Source organism: Neodiprion lecontei, chromosome 5, assembly GCF_021901455.1.
Source record: "Neodiprion lecontei isolate iyNeoLeco1 chromosome 5, iyNeoLeco1.1, whole genome shotgun sequence".
In the NCBI taxonomy this organism is placed as follows: Eukaryota; Metazoa; Arthropoda; class Insecta; order Hymenoptera; family Diprionidae; genus Neodiprion; species Neodiprion lecontei.
In genome coordinates this window covers 10370051-10389461 of record NC_060264.1, presented here as the reverse complement: position 1 = coordinate 10389461, position 19411 = coordinate 10370051, and the positions used below count along the sequence as shown (strand labels likewise).

Genomic DNA, 19411 nt, shown 5'->3' with positions numbered 1-19411 from the left:
TAGCCTGGAGTATTGAAGACTGTAAAACCATAGATAAATGCATAACCAATATAATGTAAAGATAGCACTGCTGCAATAACCCATAAAACCAGAGACTGCAAAACCATCAAACCGTGAATGCTAATTACCCAGCATGAACTATACCTTCTTCCGCAACGCCGTATTGTAGGCAACACGCGCAACGTTTTGAAGGCAATGCAGATCTCCAATGTGGAGCCATACAGAGCCTTACCTAGAGAATACATTAGGAAACTTACCGACGAAACGAAAACGTTCTAGAAGCTTCCAAGCCGATTTATATCAATATAAGAATTAACAACTACAGAAGGGAATCATATACAAAAGCACACATGTAAACCTGCTCTAAAGCTATGAATCATCAAATTACTAAGTACTCTAAATCTGTTAAGATAGTTATAACACAAACAACTAAAGATATTCGCAGCAGCGTGATTCTAATAATGTTAAACAAATAACAAACTATGTTCATAAACAATTGCTATTGTACTCCAGGTTAACAACGACAGTAGTCGACTTTAATACATATGCAATTCTATATAGATACAACTATAAAACTAACAACGACAGTAGTAGACTATAATACATATACAATTCTATATAGATATAACTATAAAACTAACAAACGACAGGTAACCAAAATGAAATATGGGCTTTGTAACGAGCAGGATAGCAAAAACATTAAGAGGCAGACAGGTAGTTAAGTGGCTGAGGGGCGCCAGAAAGGGGGCTGGCGCCACAAAGGGGGCTGGCGCCACAAAGGGGGCTGGCGACACAACGAAAAGCTCACGCAGTTCGGAGAACTACGGAACCAAGTCCACGCACCTACACCACCGCAGGCAGCGATATACCATACGTAAAAACCTACAATATAGTAATAGCTAAAGAACTAAGATCACAGGCGTGCATGCGGCGAAGATGTCGTGCCCTAATTAGAATTCCTAGAAAAGAGGGGAGGTGCGCAAAGGCGACCAAAAAACTAGAGAGGGGGATCGTTCTGCGCAGCGATCGACCCCTATAAAAACGGCGACCGATCACTCGATCGTCCTCTTGTGTTTCTACCTCCAGATTCGTCATCTAGTTCCGGTACAGTCTCGCGGTAAAATCCTTTAGCCTTTTGCATTAAAACTTTCATACAACGTTACTCTGCCCAAAAGTTCAGCGAGCTTCAACTCCATTTTTACTAAGTTTAAGATCTTACACTGTGTAACTCTGCGTTTGTGACTTCTAAATATCAAACTTATAAAATAAACCAAGTTAGTCAAAGTATCAAAATATTAAAGTCAGTTATTCCGCTAAAACCTTTCACCAATCTACAAGTCATCGCATCCAGAATACTCTCAAGAAGGTAAGCCAAATTAAATCTTTTATCCAACAATTTCTCCCTCTTCGGTTCGTTCGACTAGAGCGACAGAATGCCCGTTGTCCGGTGTATTTCAATACTTAATCGGTAATTGGTGACCCAAACTACTGATGTGAGTCTGGCTGTAACTGCGTGTGAATGTTTCCGGTGTCTAACATCTGGAGATTTCCACTAGGTACCGTTCCGACGTCACAACACCGTGTCATATTGTGCTCTAAATGGAAAGCATCCATTGGCATACGAAACTTTTGGCGCATTCTGACTAATTTTTTTGCCCACGCGTGTCTTGACCAGAGATGAGTAGGGAGATCTCCAACGCTCGGCTTTTCGTGATACCAACTAGGTTGGAGCGTCGACGTGACACCTAGGCGGCCACGCACCGAAGGTGGCCTATTTCCGACCTGACACCTAGGCGGCCATGCACCGAAGGTGGCCCACAATCGTGCATATATAGATATACTCGGTCGCTCGAGCAAGCGGTTGCCAATCGCATCCTTGTCCCCGCTTGCACAAATGTTTCCAGGAATGCAAGAATTGGGATTTTTTTGTTTCAATTATGAATGTCAGCGAATAAAAGTATCTCCAGATTTGATAAATTTTGGATTCAATTAGCGGACGTTGAACCAAAATAATTAACCATTCCCAGCCCGAATACTTTTTTTTTTTTTTTTTTATTAAATATTATTTTTTTATTGATATGAAAATATGTGACGCCTGGTGTTCTCGAATATTTGTATACGCAGTCTATGGAAAAATATACGAAGCCAGCTCGATAATATTTATGCAAAATGTGCAATGGGCAAGTAGTTGGAGGAATTTTTTTTTTCTCGAACTGAATCTTCCAGAGAACCATCAGCGAATTCCAAGCAAGCTCCATAAACATACCGAGCAAACGCGCGATCACGGACGTAGCTGTGGTGTGGCTGAGTGGATACCACATGAGGATGAATTTTCAATCACAGGTTTTTGCGCGAAGTTTTCCTGTATTTAAGTTAATTACTGCTGCATTTGCTATAATACTGCATTCAAGTCTTAAACAAAACACTAAAAAATTGGTTAACCAATTAATGTAAAACAAAATGTTAGATAGAGCTTAAACTAAGATAATTACAAGTGCAATATTGTAAATATTGAGCATTTATTGTTCATCTAAATAAATATGGTTTCCTCCTCAAAAAAAAAAAAAAAAAACATGAGGATGGAGTGATGCGGGACACGGGTTCGATCGCAGTTCACTCTTTTTTTTTTTTATTTTTAAATTCAATCCCGGCTTTTTCTTGTATTTTCGGAGAGAAAAAACAAATCAAAGAAAGAAAATTTCGAGAGCCGGTCGATTTTTTCCTTCTTTCCTTTTGCTTTTTTCTTACTGAACCCACCTTTTTTGTAGTGGGGGTAACCCAGAAGAGAACAAATAATTGAAACAATAAAATTCCGAGAGCGAATCGATTTGTTCCCCATTTTTGGCGCCTCTTTTTTGACAAGGAAAAGTTTTGACAGTAATGTAAAATAGAGATTACTAAACACAAATGTATTGTTTTTTAATAACACCGGCCTACAAACAAAAAAGTGGTCTGTACTTTTGACCGGACCTACCTATCTTTATGTATTTTGACGCGCTCAATCCGAATCTGAAGTCAGTTTTGCCCGTACACCCTCAAAATTTTGAGTAAATTGCAAAAAACCATAAAAATCGCCAAAAATTAGCATTTTTGGTAAGAAAAAAATTTATGGAAGTATAGACTAAGTATGATTTTTATGCATTTTGGTCCGCTAAACCCAAATCTGAAGTTTATTCAACCATAAGCCTTTTAAAATTTAATTGGGCCGGTGTTATTAAAAAACAATACGTTTATTTTTAGTAATCTCTATTTTCCAATACTGTCAAAACTTTTCCTTATTAAAAAAAAAAACGCCCATTTTATATCAGTCTTGACGAGCATTTCTTAAGAAGTTTGAGAGATACGAGATCGGAACGACAAAATTATTTCAGTAGCAACAATGTATGGACCCCTCTCCTTTTCTGATATTGGCAGCCAGTTAAGAGGCTTCACAGTGTTCAGTTTAGTGCCAGCAGCTCTCGAGGTAGCAAGATGGTAAGTGAATTACATAATTATTTTACATGTATGGAAAAACCGGCAGGTTTGACGATCGTCTATTTACTTTATAGATTAAGAAGAGAAAAAAAGGGAAGGACCTGTAGTCGTATTTTATACTTTATTTAATTTTCCTTGAATTGTCAGACGTTTTTATTTTTGATTGTATAGGAAGAAGATGTGTGGGGATTTCCATTCTAGTGCCCAAGAATATAGTACACATTTTCGATCATTTTTTCTTTTTGGAAAACATTTTCCTCAATTTCCAAATTTCCTTAATTTTTTGGTATTCAAATCGATTCTTAACAATTTTGCGCACAGGTGGGATTTCTTTAATTATTTTTTCCCTAATCCTGAGGATATTTCCTATCTGAGACCACTGTCAATAGGCGAGATTCCGAATATCATAAAATTACCTTTTTTTCTAATTAAAAAGAAAATCACATAAGGCCACTAAGAACTCGAAATGAAAATCTGAAAAAATTAGAGATGTTTTTTTATATTCTAAGCCATTAACGTAAATAATCCGTTTAACGACTATCCTAATAGATATACATTGTATATAGGGCATTCCGCGTCAAATTTGCAACCCATGTACCTCACCCTCTTCGATTTCGATAATTCTTTAGTATGATGTTAAAACTACGGTTTCAATCGACTTGAAACAGTGTTGGAATTTTTCGCAGATTTCTTTAGCCACCACTGAAATAGAAAAAAATTGTAAAACCAATTCCGAAAAAGCTTCTTTTAAAATTCTGAAGAAATTCACACTAATTTTATAATTAAGAATATTATTTGTAAGTACGACACGATAACGTGATCTCAACATCTACTACTTTTCTAGCAAGTTTTTTTTTCTCATGCCGGAATTGGAGTTTCTATTTATTTGTTCGGTCATAAATTTCTCTATTATTAATGGATTTCAATTTTCATGAAATTTAGAGGAATGCCAGAAGGCCTGAATACAGTTCATACCATTTCATTCTTTTTTTTCAAGTTATCCAAAGATCCAAGAAAACTAAAAACTTGCTAGAAAAGTAGTAGATGTTGAGATCCCGTTATCGTGTCGTGCTTACAAATAATATTCTTAATTATAAAATTAGTGTGAATTTCTTCAGAATTTTAAAAGAAGCTTTTTCGGAATTGGTTTTACAATTTTTTTCTATTTCAGTGGTGGCTAAAGAAATCTGCGAAAAATTCCAACACTGTTTCAAGTCGATTGAAACCGTGGTTTTAACATCATACTAAAGAATTATCGAAATCGGAGAGGGTGAGGTACATGGGTTGCAAATTTGACGCGGAATGCCCTATATACAATGTATATCTATTAGGATGGTCGTTAAACGGATTATTTACGTTAATGGCTTAGAATATAAAAAAACATCTCTAATTTTTTCAGATTTTCATTTCGAGTTCTTAGTGGCCTTATGTGATTTTCTTTTTAATTAGAAAAAAAGGTAATTTTATGATATTCGGAATCTCGCCTATTGACAGTGGTCTCAGATAGGAAATATCCTCAGGATTAGGGAAAAAATAATTAAAGAAATCCCACCTGTGCGCAAAATTGTTAAGAATCGATTTGAATACCAAAAAATTAAGGAAATTTGGAAATTGAGGAAAATGTTTTCCAAAAAGAAAAAATGATCGAAAATGTGTACTATATTCTTGGGCACTAGAATGGAATTCCCCACACATCTTCTTCCTATACAATCAAAAATAAAAACGTCTGACAATTCAAGGAAAATTAAATAAGGTATAAAATACGACTACAGGTCCTTCCCTTTTTTTCTCTTCTTAATCTATAAAGTATATAGACGATCGTCAAACCTGCCGGTTTTTCCATACATGTAAAATAATTATGTAATTCACTTACCATCTTGCTACCTCGAGAGCTGCTGGCACTAAACTGAACACTGTGAAGCCTCTTAACTGGCTGCCAATATCAGAAAAGGAGAGGGGTCCATACATTGTTGCTACTGAAATAATTTTGTCGTTCCGATCTCGCATCTCTCAAACTTCTTAAGAAATGCTCGTCAAGACTGATATAAAATGGGTGTTTTTTTTTTAATAAGGAAAAGTTTTGACAGTAATGGAAAATAGAGATTACTAAAAACAAATGTATTGTTTTTTAATAACACCGGCCCAATTAAATTTTAAAAGGCTTATGGTTGAATAAACTTCAGATTTGGGTTTAGCGGACCAAAATGCATAAAAATCATACTTTTGGTCTATTATTCCATAAATTTTTTTCTTACCAAAAATGCTAATTTTTGGCGATTTTTATGGTTTTTTGCAATTTACTCAAAATTTTGAGGGTGTACGGGCAAAACTGACTTCAGATTCGGATTGAGCGCGTCAAAATACATAAAGATAGGTAGGTCCGGTCAAAAGTACAGGCCACTTTTTTTTTTTGTGGGCCGGTGTTATTAAAAAACAATACATTTGCGTTTAGTAATCTCTATTTTCCATTACTGTCAAAACTTTTCCTTGTCAAAAAAGAGGCGCCAAAAACGGGGAACAAATCGATTCGCTCTCGGAATTTTATTGTTTCAATTATTTGTTCTCTTCCGGGTTACCCCCACCACAAAAAAGGTGGGTTCAGTAAAAAAAAAAAGTAAAAGGAAAGAAGGAAAAAATCGACCGGCTCTCGAAATTTTCTTTCTTTGATTTGTTTTTTCTCTCCGAAAATACAAAAAAAAAACGAGTGAACTGCGATCGAACCCGTGTCTCGCATCACTCCATCCTCATGTTTTTTTTTTTTTTGAGGAGGAAACTATATTTATTTAGATGAACATTAAATGTTCAATATTTACAATATTGCATTTATAATTATCTTAGTTTATGTAACTCCGGCTTAAATTTTAAACTCAATCTAACATTTTGTTTTACATTAAGTGGTTAACTTGTTTTTTAGTGTTTTGTTTAAGACTTGAATGCAGTATTATAGCACAGGCAGCAGTAATTAACTTAAATACAGGAAAACTTCGCGCAAAAACCTGTGATTGAAAATTCATCCTCATGTGGTATCCACTCAGCCACACCACAGCTACGTCCGTGATCGCGCGTTTGCTCGGTATGTTTATGGAGCTTGCTTGGAATTCCCTGATGGTTCTCTGGAAGATTCAGTTCGAGAAAAAAAAAATTTCCTCCAACCACTTGCCCATTGGACATTTTGCATAAATGTTATCGAGCTGGCTTCGTATATTTTTCCATAGACTGCGTGTACAAATATTCGAGAACACCAGGCGTCACATATTTTCACATCAATAAAAAAATAATATTTATTAAAAAAAAAAAAAAGTATTGGGGCTGGGAATGGTTAATTATTTTGGTTCAGCGTCCGCTAATTGAATCCAAAATTTATCAAATCTGGAGATACTTTTATTCGCTGACATTCATAATTGAAACAAAAAAATCCCAATTCTTGCATTCCTGGAAACATTTGTGCGAGCGGGGACAAGGATGCGATTGGCAACCGCTTGCTCGAGCGACCGAGTATATCTATATATGCACGATTGTGGGCCACCTTCGGTGCATGGCCACCTAGGTGTCAGGTCGGAAATGGGCCACCTTCGGTGCGTGGCCGCCTAGGTGTCACGTCGACGCTCCAACCTAGCTGGTATCACGAAAAGCCGAGCGTTGGAGATCTCCCTACTCATCTCTGTCTTGACCTGTCTAATCTAGGGACCTTCAGGGACCTTGTATTCAGCTACACACAGCTCTCTGCACACATTACTTTAATGACAAAAATTTATTTCGAGTTGGTAAGCTTGCAACTGTGTTGGGTTTAAAATGAGAACTGTGTGGCACTTGAAGGTCAGAAAGCCTTGTACCCATCAAACGGAGTAACGAGAAGAATTTAAGAACTGTCAGTTAGTTTTTATAACCTCAGTAATACAATATAGGAAGCAATATAATGCAATGTTCTCCGTAATTTTATTCATTAATTAATAATCACCTATCTATCTTTTATTTTCCATTTTTCGAACAGCTTATAATCATCATATCTCTCATCTGTAATTCGGAAAGCATTTTTTTGTTACACACCCTGGTGATACTTCAACATGGATTATATTTTCATATCAATAATTGTTCAAGTAATAAATATGTACCAAACTTGGTTACGGCAAAATGCCGACCGAAGAAAAGAACAAAGCACAAAGAACAAAGAACGGGTTCAAACCACGCGAGATTTCAATATATCTGTCATGTCGGTACGGTTGGCACTACTTCTCGCGGGAAATTGAGCTTAAAGTGGGATTCAGAAAGTCTTTAAGTAGGAGGCGCTTAAAGTTCATATAAACTCGGCTACACATTAGCTTTAATGGAGGCGCACTTTAAGACCCCCACTTAAAGCGTATGTGTAGACCAGGCACTATTGATTGAAGGCGTTCGCTCTGATGATTCTGATATAAAAATTGATTTGAAGTGTTTTTAAGCAAATATACTTAGAAAAGCAAAGTGCTGTGTTTTAAATTGTTCCGACGTAACATCTGTGCGGCATAGAATTCCGAATAATGAAAAAGATGTATTTCTTATATGGAAACATCGAGATCAACACCCAAGATTTGGCGAAATTAGCGATGAACATATAATGTATAAGACATCACATATATACTAGTCTAACTGAATCATCTATTTAATTATCCTTCTTTTTGTAATAATTTCATAATACGTGAAAAAGTAATCCCTAATCTAAATTCAAATTTCCCGTTACCATTTTCTTATTAGTCTCTTCAGTAAACAGAGCAATATCTCAACGGAGTTCTACATTCTAGTAGTAAGTACACATCATTATTAATCACTTATTAGGAATAAAACCCGGTTTACCTGAAGTAGGCGATTGAAACAAGTTGTCCAGTGGATTTTAATGCTTAATCAGTATTTAACGACCCGAAACTACCGATTGTGTGTCTCACTATATTTTCACCAACGATTTTCGGTGACTAACTTCTAGAAATTTGGGCAATTGCCGCTCTGACGTCACATCATTCCAACGTCATTTGATTTTGCAGATTTTGTTTTATCAATAATGACTACTGATAACTATCAAACGTCGGAAACTCACTATCAAACGCAACAAACGACCAAAAACCGATTTAAAAAAATCAACTTATTCAGATGTGACGAGGGGCTAACGTATGTGGATCTGTAGAGAATCGGTATTAACGGATTCAAAACGCGACCATATTTCGCAGGCCGGGCTTACCGACCTTCGACCATAGACTTGCAGATTTGAATCTGTCATACGAAGCAGGGAGACTAGAGTAAAGGAGTGGACCATAGACTTATAAAAATAGACTGAGCGCTCCTATAAGAGGCATTGATAATTACATATAAAGGACAGAGATATACCGGGAGACTGCTCTTTCTTTTCAATCGGCGTCATGGTGGGAGACAACGGAGCAGAAATGGAACAGCCATAGATATAGGCGCATAATTTCGCCTCATTCTCCTCTACCGCCTCGATCCCTGCCACAGATATCGTCAGAGAGAGAAAGGCGTACTCCCGGCATATTTTTGTCCTTTAAATGTTTGCTTCAAGCGGCTCATAAGAGCGCTCAGTCTATCTTTATAAGTCTATGGAGTGGATACAGCATAGGAGAATAAGTAGTAACGGCGTCCTCAAAAACCCGTCCTTCAATTAGTTCTCCGCTCTGCCACTAGCATCGCATGGGTCGAAAAGATCGTAAATATAGTAATAAAATTAGTCCACACGATGAAAGTGACCGGTCCGCGGTAATATGAAAAGTGACGCACCTAAATGATAGTATATTGGAGGTTAAGGAGACTATTTTTTGTGTTCGTATGTTCTTTTCGTTTCTTGCCTGGGAGCATTACATCGATGTTTATCCTAATGTTTCAGCTTATTTTTATTCAACGAAATTTGATACACCCATTTTAATAAACATAATTAATTAATTAACACTGCATATTAATAACAAAAAGCTTTACACATGTAAACATAAACACTGCACGAATTTTGCCACATTGAGGTTAGGAAATAAGTAGTAACAGTGTGTCTGATCTAAATATATATATATATATATATATATATATATATGACTACGATCTTTTTGATCGCAGCGCCGCCGTTTTAGGCCGGGATTTCGTGTACATTTCTGAAGCACTCTGTGTCCACTCCTTTACTCTGGTCTCCCTGATACGAAGACAGAAATCCTAACGACCATAGACTTGCAGAGATTCAAATTTGTCATACGAAGACAGAAATCTTAACTGCTGTTAACCCTTGAGCTCTGCGTTAATTTCACTGATCTCTATACAACACAAATCAGTAGTTAACTTCGTTTGTATCGTATTTGATACAAGTAGAAAATCTATCTCCGCAAGAAGAAGAGAAATAATAAATCTTGTGACCCGATCAACCATGCCGAAAAAACAGCAACATAACGCGTTTTACTTCTTCATGCAAGACTTCAGGAAGACGCAAGAGACTCAAGGGAAAAAATTTCCCGGCGGCCTCCAAGAAATCGCCACAGTTTGCAGCCCGGAGTGGCAGGTACAGACTTCCTTTTCACATTTTCCACCTTTAACTTTTTCATAGTCGTCTAAATGTCGGCTTCTGAAATTCATAAATTGTTATGCTCGATCATAAAAGCATATAACAGATTACAGTTGAATAAATTGTGGCTTGTATTGCAGAAAATGACGGATCAACAAAAAGGGCCTTATGAGGCTCGTGCCAAAAATGCTAAGGTAAAAAGCGGTATCAGTGGTATGAAATACACTTCGCAGGGGGTGCCAATCACACTCATAGAAAAGGAAGCCAAAAGGAAACAGGAGTTCGAAGACAATATGAATGACTACATTAAAATGACAGTCAACATGACGGATCACATAGATGGTAAGTTTGAATAATTAACCATGCTATTTCATCACACCTGACTTAGGGACTGCAGTCTCTGTATTGTGGAATAGTTCGCTTGATCCTGTTTTTACTAAAAAATACGTTTGTTTCAACTATATGTATTATTTTCGAGTTTTGAGAAGCATTTACTAATTTTCAAAAAAATAAAACAAAACTCTTAGAAGAGCTGATGCCAAGCAGCTACATCAAAGTTGTGATACCAGTTTTGTCAGTATCGATGCTAGAGGTTTACAACCACTTATTTGGTTACATGCTGTAGTTCTTAGCATTTTCTGACTTATTTTTAACCTCTGAAGGCTGTCCAAGGACATTGAGTAAATCACATATCGGTAGTTCACTAATTACATGGTATTCTCGGGCTTGCTAGACTCCTTTCATTCCAAGTTTTGTCCCAGCCACAGAATGGAAATGACCATGCTTAGATTGTGTGAGGACCTGAAGTACGCTCTGGATGATTAAAAGATCTCTTTAGTCATGCTTTTTGATTTGAGTGAGGTGTTTGATATAGTCTGTCATGCTAAATTATTCCACAACTTAAGGGACCGGATGTGTTGGGTTGCTATCGTCATCTCAGTATGTGAAACCCAGGGTTCCAGAGCATTCTGTTCTAGGTTTTCTGCTGTTCTCCATTTTTATTAACGAGTTTCCAAACTTGATTCAATAATGCAGGCATCTACTTTAGGCATACCATCTAATTCTATAGATTTAATACCTCTTCCCCTTCCCCGAATGATAAACTAGAAGGGCTTAGATCTGTTGCCAAGGATATCCACATCATATGTGAATGGGCCAAGAGCGACTGGTTACAAATAAATTTTTGAAAAACTGAAACCCTATTTTCCGATAGCTCTAGGTAGCTTTACATGTGAACCTTATGAGCAACTCGCACACTGCGGTGTATGGGAATGCCATCCCATCCTCGAACAGCACTTGTAATTTTGGTCTATTACAGACCTCTAATCTCTTGGAATAACTACATCATCAACGTCTATCATAAAATTAATAGGACGTTATATCACCTTGTCGAAAAATTCATAAAACTTTGCTCTTATCCTTCCAAATTGGCTAATCACTGCACTCGTTCTTCCTAGCATTGACTTCTATGGAGCTGTGGTTTATGACATACCTAGTGTTCGTGATGTGCGACTGCAGCGACTACAGAATGCATGTGCTAGATACATATTAGCGCCGTATCAACTCAAATTGAGTTGGATCACTTTGTCAAACAGATAGCTGTATACCATGAGTTTTTCTAACAGCAAAACTATGCGTGTGTCTGATTCGGGCAATCAGAGTTTACAGCTCATGTTCAAGTTGAGCATCATATCCTACCATGGTCATCCCAAACATCAAATATTATTCGTTTTGACGTCGAATATTATTTGTTTTTATAACGTTTGGGACGACCTTCTTTTTTTGATGTTAGAAAAACTCACGGTATAATTCCTGCTTTATTCCATGTTATGTACATACAGACTCTCATACCTATGTTACTGTACTTTTTCAGTCGAAAATAGCTGATTCATTGCCAATCACTCGGTTGGCTTCTGGCGCACCAAAGCAGCAAATCCTTTTCTTTTGAATTACTACCTATCAAAACTCATTTTGAAATAATCTTCCAGAGTCTATTATGGAATCGAAGACACTAGTTGCTTTCAGACTCAGTCTATATGTCCATCACATCAGACTGGAGCATGCGCATTATGACTTTCTCTTGCGATATGTAACTCTGCCTATCTATAATTATCTTACTGTGTTTCTTGCTTAGTATTCTGAAAGAGTTTCTGAATTTTGTATTTCCATATTTATGGTATGCTGGCTGACTACTCGACATATGCCTTGATAAGTCAGCTGTTTGCTACTCCATGCAAAGTTGGCACATCATCCTTGTATGGATTATAATATAGTATTGAGCTTTGTTAACATGTAATATTTACACACTGTCCGATTCAATAGGACTGTATTATCACTTTATGTTAGATCATTAAATCTTGTTTGCTATTGTGTAATATTTTAATATGTTTGTGTGACATTGCAATATTTTCCTGTCAAAAGGAATTTGTCCCATAGCAAAATGAAACTCCAAAATTTACCATGCATATAGATTCACTGTGTAGGATAAATAGTCTTGGAATCAAAGTTGGGAATGGTAACGTATCGAAACATTGAATTCTAGGGCGGCATCATAATGGAAGTTTAATGTACAATGAGCAGTTAATATTAGCAGATATTCAGAGATAATGGGACAAAATTGCAGATCATTTTGATGGATTCTCAGATATTTTTGAAGATTTCTAGGGATTTTTATAAATAATGCAGACATATGAAAATTTTGATAAAATATGGAGATTGAAAAAATGGAGATGTGGTGTAAACAATTTTGACAGTGATTTAGCCCTCAATTGAATTGAAAAACCGTAATTGTGCAATTTTAGATTGATTTTGATGCAGTTGAGTTTGCAAATATGAGTATGTTTTGCCTTACTGAGGTTTAAAAAATTTCATACAATTGTAAAGTTGTGTAATAATGAGGGAATATTCATGCTGAGGAAAAACCGTTACTTCACGATTTTGGAATTGTCTGAAATTCAGTAAAATGCAATAAAACAAGACACGCTCATATTTAGAAATCTCAGTTCCTTAAAAATAATTGTATAATTTAAAGAATAGTGATTTTTTCCCCAATGTTTCGTTACGATAACGTTACTAACTTCAATCTTGTCAAAAATGCCTTGTTAGATCAATCGCTCAAGTGCACACCTATTTCCAGACCACATTGATAATTTACATTACAATGAACTGAACGGTTAACGCCACAAAATTCAACCTCATTAAATCTTATTATTATTGGCAATGAAAACTATCACTGCGGGTAGAGTGGCGCTACTTGTGTGGCGTTAAAATGGCCGCTTGGAGTACACGTGCTTATATGGAAAAATGAAAAAAAAGTAGGGTATTGCTATTTAACAAGGATAACAATCACTAAAACTTTAAACTCCCAATAGTTTGTCAGTGAGACCAATTTTTCTTTTTCATAGAGTTGATCAGCAAGAAGTTTTACTTCATTCATGTGAACTGGCTTTGTCGAAAGCTCCTTCCAAATGGAGAGGGTGATTTTTATCCCATTGAGTTTGCTGTCGCTGAGTTCTCGCTTAAGGATGGTGTTGCCAAACCTTACCATGAAATCATTGACTTGGACGTTCCAATGGGATACGCATCTGATGCCTTACAACACTCAGAGGCTACTCATAAGATTAGTCCCAACCCGCCTGGTGGTGAAAAAAACTTTAGCATCATGTATCAGCGATTGAGAAACTTACTAGAACCTGAAACAATTGGCGATGAATTACCACCACTCTACACTACAAGAGGTGTAATGGAAATTGTGCCCGGACTATTGAGCCGAATGGCTAAGACTGTCGGTGAATATATTCTTTGATTACTAGATCTGATAATTTTATGGTTGCCAGCATTCTTCGACATCTTATTACTTGACTGTTAAATGTTATTATTCACAATCCATTGTACACAATTTAAGTTACTGGTGCGGTGGCAGTAAATACAATTCTTATTCAGTACTGATTTGATTTTTTATCGATTGATATTTTATTGCAGGCCAAACAGCAGACATGTTCCGAGTTTATTCACTGGAAACACTTTTTTTTCACATTCGCAACACTGCTGCATCAAAGATTGATACTGTCGGTTTTCCAGCGCTTACAATAGCAGAGGACCAAATACACAGGGATATTTTTGACTATGTGTCAGGTATCGCATGTGATGTAAGTGCAGTATGTAGTAAGCATACCCAAAACACATGAGTGTACAATTAACATACATCTTCAATCTTCAACCTGTGCAATTGTTTTTTTTTTTTTTATTTATTGAAGGAAATAACTTGCAAAAATTGAATAACTTGAAGATCTTTATCCAAGTGAAAATAATTTCTTCTAGTTATTGACTTGATCTAAAGACCTTGCCTTAACGTGACAACATATATCTAGCAAGGATTAGTACTACCTGCTAGTTTCACGTCGTTGGAAGCGGGTACTTTCTCAAAACTGAAGCTATTATAATTATTAAGAAGAAATATACTTCTGAAGTTTAGAAAGTATGAGGTTCCCCTAATACAGCATCATTGTTAACTTTACACAAAAGTAACTTATATCACGATCTCCAGAAACAGTTATGATAGAATTAATAATGCTTTTGATTCAGGCAATAAAGGGCAAAAAGCATACCATATATCAATTTCTCGATTGGTCACTTATATACTAATGCCAAACGCTTCGTTTTCAGTATCATCAAAATATAGATGGAGCAACAATGCACTGTAGCTTATCTGTTGTGATTCGGTGGGCATATACCATATGTGATTTTTGTTGCTTGGATGTGGGCATTGAAATGAAGCCCGGAGCCCATTGTCCACTGAATACTGACATGGATCGTATAAGAGATTTGAAGGAAAAGAGGGAAAGTGACATGGATAATTTGATGGCTGAAAGTGTAAATCGAATCAGATCTATGACAGGGGTAATTGGAAATTTACTTGTAATAAAGCAGTGAATTATTTTTATACTACAAATGTTTCAAAATTTAAGATTTCCGACACTTGCTTGGGAAGTTTAATTTTCGAAGCCTGTGGCGCATACGTATAGTGCACCAAAACAACCTTGGTACATGCGTACAATTGAAATGCTAAATTTTATTTACCAAGGCTTTCTTAGGTATGTTCACTTACGAATTACTGAATTTTATACACCGTGTCATTGAGCATAACTTACCTGACACTAATTTTACGTGCTGTCAGTGGCACCATCGTTGCTTCTGAAATCAAACTTTCTTTCAGCGGTGTTGGGAAAAAAGCATGTATTATATGTGCGGATTGATTATATTTGAGTTCTGTGATTAGAGTGTTTCGTACAGGTCATGAGACATTACTGTACTACACAACAGTACTGTCTCCAGAGAAGGGCAGACATTTTAATCATTCTGAATTGGAAAACTTGAATTTTCACTAGAGTTACGTTTTATGGTCTAGAGAATCACCTCCAGTCATTTTCAAGACCTCATCAGGGGGTGTGTGTGTTGGTGTGTTAATTTTTCATGCGATGATATCTTAAAAATAGATAAACGGTTTTTTAACGAGTTTGCTCTCATTTGATGCAGTTTTCTCAACATAGAGCTAACTAAATTCCAATCAAAATTCGTCAAGCCATCCCTGAGTTATTTGCGAAAATGAAACTCTCGATCAAAGGATGAGTAACGAAAACAGCGCAAAATTCTAGGACTAGCCTTTTCAAATCAGATGTCTTTTGCTGTTGGTTTGTTATTGTAAATAATACATTAATGTGTTTTTTTCTTCAGGTGACTGAAGAACATAGGGTGAAAACCTCTGCGCGTACTTACAAGGAAGACCAAGAACGGCGACAAAATTTTCAACCATTAAAAATTATAGATCATAGCAAATTGCTAAATTCCAATGTACCAGATAACAAATGTGATCCGAATGCACCAAGCACTAGTATTCAATCTACTTCTACTTTTGCGGTGAGTTATGAATGCCGAAATTATTCTTATTTCAATGTTTCTGTTTTTATTATTAAATTTGTTAAATTGTAATTTCTTTCAGCAGAAGAAGGTGGAAAGACCGCTTCGGTTACCACGTGGACCAAGTAAGAAACTTTTAATTGAAAATCTTTTGAGTTCAATTTATTACTGGATAGAAACCATTTCGTAGGTTTTTTTTCTCTTGAATGATATAAATTAAATTTCCTGCCAGTGAGAAAGTCAAAAATGGATCCTGCATGCCCTTACTCACGGATAAAATCAAGTATTTTACCCCCTTTATATTGGATGTGTCATCGACGTGAAATCCTCACTTCATCAATTCTGCACATATTTCATACATGAATATTTTCTATCTCAATAGGTTTCGCCATGAGCGTAAGTGACACCGAGAAAGTACCGAGTATGGATCATATGAACTTCCCAGCGATTGGTAAATGTCTATTGACTTTGCACATCAACTGTCTCAAATACATTTCGGGAAAATCCCATTTCTCGAGGTTCTAATAAAGTAGTCTTATCGACTTTTACTGTCATTCTTGGTTTAGGTGGCAGAGGAATCAATTTGAGGAAGGCTTCTACCGAAAAGTTTCCACCAATTGGCCGTGGTGAGTACGCTTTGGCATTTGAATTTGCTGTACTAAAACTATGTTGTTACCATTCAATCATACAAGAAAAATTATTTCATCTAGGTCGCGGTGGCACATTCGACAATTAAATATTAAATACATCAATGTATAAGCATTTTATAAGGCACTGTAAATGAATCTAACCAAATGACGAAACATCCGTGATATTTAAGCATATAGATATAAGTTAAGTTGATATTAGAGCAAACGAAACGAAGTTTTGGTGCTTTACGTAAACGATGACAGTTATTTTTATTGTCGCAGGTATTTTTCATTCTTAAATATGTTCATAGTCAAATGCATATTATTTTCTTCTTCATTTTCTTTGATTTCATAGTTACGCTTACTCATATTGACATTTTATTACTGTCACTCAATTGACGTATTCAAACAGAAAAGAAATTCGTTTACTCAGCTTCTTCTAGTTCGTTACAACAAAAGTAGTTTGCCGATGTGTATTATTTATGTCGTATGAATCGAACTATTTTGTTTTAGTTTTAATGTGATAAATCTTTGTATAATTATAATTCAAAAACATTGTTTCAACTTTATCCATTTTTGACGATCATTAGAAATAACGGGCTCTCCTACAGAGTTACACATAAGTTTGTATGAAATCAATTTATATTTTATAAATAAATTTTATATGTCAACCCGTTTTCCATTTGTATTCTTTTTATTTTTCACGTTTCCTTAGTTTTCAACTTCGTCCCAGTCTTGGGAGTTTTTTGAATTAATTACGTTCTAATTGTAAATTACTAATGTACTTTAAATTACAAACGTAATTCGTAATTTGCAATTAAAATATTCTTAATTACAATTTCAATTTGTATTTAGAAGAATAAAAAATACTAATTACAATTGTAATTTCTAATAAGAAACATTTTACTTACAAATTACGAATATAATTAGTATTGATACTACTTGTAATTATAAATTCCGAGTGATATTAGTATCTTTTATGTTATTAGTTTTTCTTCTGATTACAAATGTAATCATTAGACTCGGTGTTTTTTCTAATTACAAATTACAAATGTAATTATCGGTTTTTGCCTTAATTACAAATTACAAGTGCAATTAGAATTCGTATTTTCTCTACTTACAAATTACGAGTGCATAAAGATGTGGAGCAGAAAAAAGCAGAGCAGAATTTAGATCCTCACCGAAGTTGACTTGAGAGTGAATGTATGGGTGGAAGGATGCAAGAAACTGGCTAGTTGCAGTGTAGGAGTAGAGAGAGCATTCTGCTGATATGGAATGGTAACCAAGGCAGCAAGGTAATGACAAGACAAGGATGCAGAGTATAAGGTAGCTGTAAAAGTGTGGAAGAACTTGAGGTCTGGTGGATGTAACAAAATAAATATGTAAACTAGGAAAAACATCGTTTATTGAGAAAAACGTATATACTAATATATAAATATATAGTATGTATAAGGATGAGGCATTTAAGGAGGTAAACGCAAATATCTTGAAAATGAAGTATTGTCGAGAAAAATGTTCCAAACCAAAGTTTGATGATCTTCGATATGGGATGTAATGTCTATAATTTTTTCCAAGTCAATAGAGGACTTCATAATCACACGAAGGTAAACTTTGTTTTTTGAAATAGGTACCTCTATTTTTTTCACAGATTCGTATTTTATTTGAGAAAATACGCAATTTTGTTGAAATCATTTTTATTTTAATTTTTTGCTCGAATGTTTGTGAGTAATTGAGCATTCTCAAAATTTACCAATATGGCTCAAATAAATATCTTGCACAAACTATTTGAAGAAATTGATAAACAGAATGATTCCACACGACTCTGTCCAGGCAGTAATTAGTGTACACATGTTTGAAATGATGTCCTTCGAGTTCGGTACACTTCTCGATACAGGTATTTATAACCTTTTCTTTCGAGATATCCTCACAACAAAAACTCTGGTGTGGTCAAATAAGATAATGGAGCTGGCCAGTGTACTAGTGCAGTGTACAGTGGATAACCATCATGCTGGAACAACATGTTTATCTTTTTTTCTGATGGTAAATCTTCAAGAAGTGTGGTAATTGTTGATTTACGAAGTCGTGTATCGATCTTGAAGGATATCATTCCGAACATGTGGGACACTGATTATTGCTTGAACAGAGTGTTGTGAAATCATTATATTTATTACGTTTTCCAAGTGGTTTATGCGAAAGATATTCATTTGTGACGATTGACATATTCGTAAATGTTGAGAATGTTCAATAACTCGGAAACAACTGGACGGAACAAAAAACCGCTAGAAACAAAAATGACAACTTTTTTCACATTAAAGACGAATCTGTAAAAAGAATAGGGGTATTCCTCCACCAATGTGAAAAAAATTATAGCCTTCAGATTCCGCTTCAGGATGATAAAACTTTTGTGTGAAACATTTTTCTCAGAAATCAATTATTTTCAAATTATTTGCATTTGCCAATTTAAATGCTTCACCCTCTTTGTTTGTCAGTTAGATTGAAAATCGATTTACTTCCGGTAAAACAGAAGGTTCAAGTGACTGGACATACCAATTTTTCATACCCAACATTTCATTGTAAATCCTGTGAGGGAATTTCCAATTTTTTCATTGAGCCGTTTTCGAGATCATAGCGAGAGTTTGTCTGATAGACCAACAGAGGGACATGCAGATCAGAATTCTTCGAAGAACCTTTTTTTCATATTCTAGAAGTTCGAAAACGTAAACGCTCAACACCGATTCTTCAGAGAAACATTTTATCCGAGTTCCAGCTACCTATTTGAGAAAAGAAAACATGAATATTTAATTCTATAATTATTTCTCTTCTCCCGGATTATCTGAGACATGCAATTGAATGCAAATCGTCCATTATA

The 19411-nt window shown here is 35.6% G+C and overlaps 1 protein-coding gene and 1 long non-coding RNA gene across 3 annotated transcripts; one reads left to right on the top strand and one right to left on the bottom strand.

The window, feature by feature from the left end:
- Positions 1 to 9833: 9833 nt before the first annotated feature.
- Positions 9834 to 19167, bottom strand: LOC124294737. The gene is made up of 3 exons (XR_006904671.1): positions 17664 to 19167; positions 15148 to 15190; positions 9834 to 10057 (listed from the first exon to the last, which is right to left on the bottom strand). It is a non-coding gene; the product is annotated as an uncharacterized LOC124294737 (long non-coding RNA).
- LOC107226693 (protein maelstrom homolog) lies at positions 9859 to 17224 on the top strand. 2 transcript variants are annotated; one of them, XM_015667591.2, is made up of 10 exons: positions 9859 to 9994; positions 10138 to 10339; positions 13402 to 13785; positions 13979 to 14145; positions 14663 to 14896; positions 15731 to 15913; positions 15999 to 16038; positions 16296 to 16364; positions 16480 to 16539; positions 16624 to 17224. In XM_015667591.2, exons 1-10 carry the CDS (start codon positions 9863 to 9865, stop codon positions 16647 to 16649), a joined length of 1497 nt encoding a protein of 498 aa, XP_015523077.1. In that variant the 5' UTR covers positions 9859 to 9862; the 3' UTR covers positions 16650 to 17224. The 2 variants fall into 2 exon arrangements, with proteins under 2 accessions (XP_015523077.1, XP_015523076.1); XM_015667590.2 differs by having other exon boundaries at positions 15996 to 16038.
- Positions 19168 to 19411: the final 244 nt, after the last annotated feature.

Coding starts and splice junctions, on each gene's coding strand:
- LOC107226693 (XM_015667590.2), top strand. CDS start 9,863: ATGCCGAAAAAACAGCAACATAACGCGTTTTACTTCTTCATGCAAGAC. Junction 9,995..10,137: donor TTTGCAGCCCGGAGTGGCAG/GTACAGACTTCC, acceptor CTTGTATTGCAG/AAAATGACGGATCAACAAAA. Junction 16,039..16,295: donor TCGGTTACCACGTGGACCAA/GTAAGAAACTTT, acceptor CTATCTCAATAG/GTTTCGCCATGAGCGTAAGT.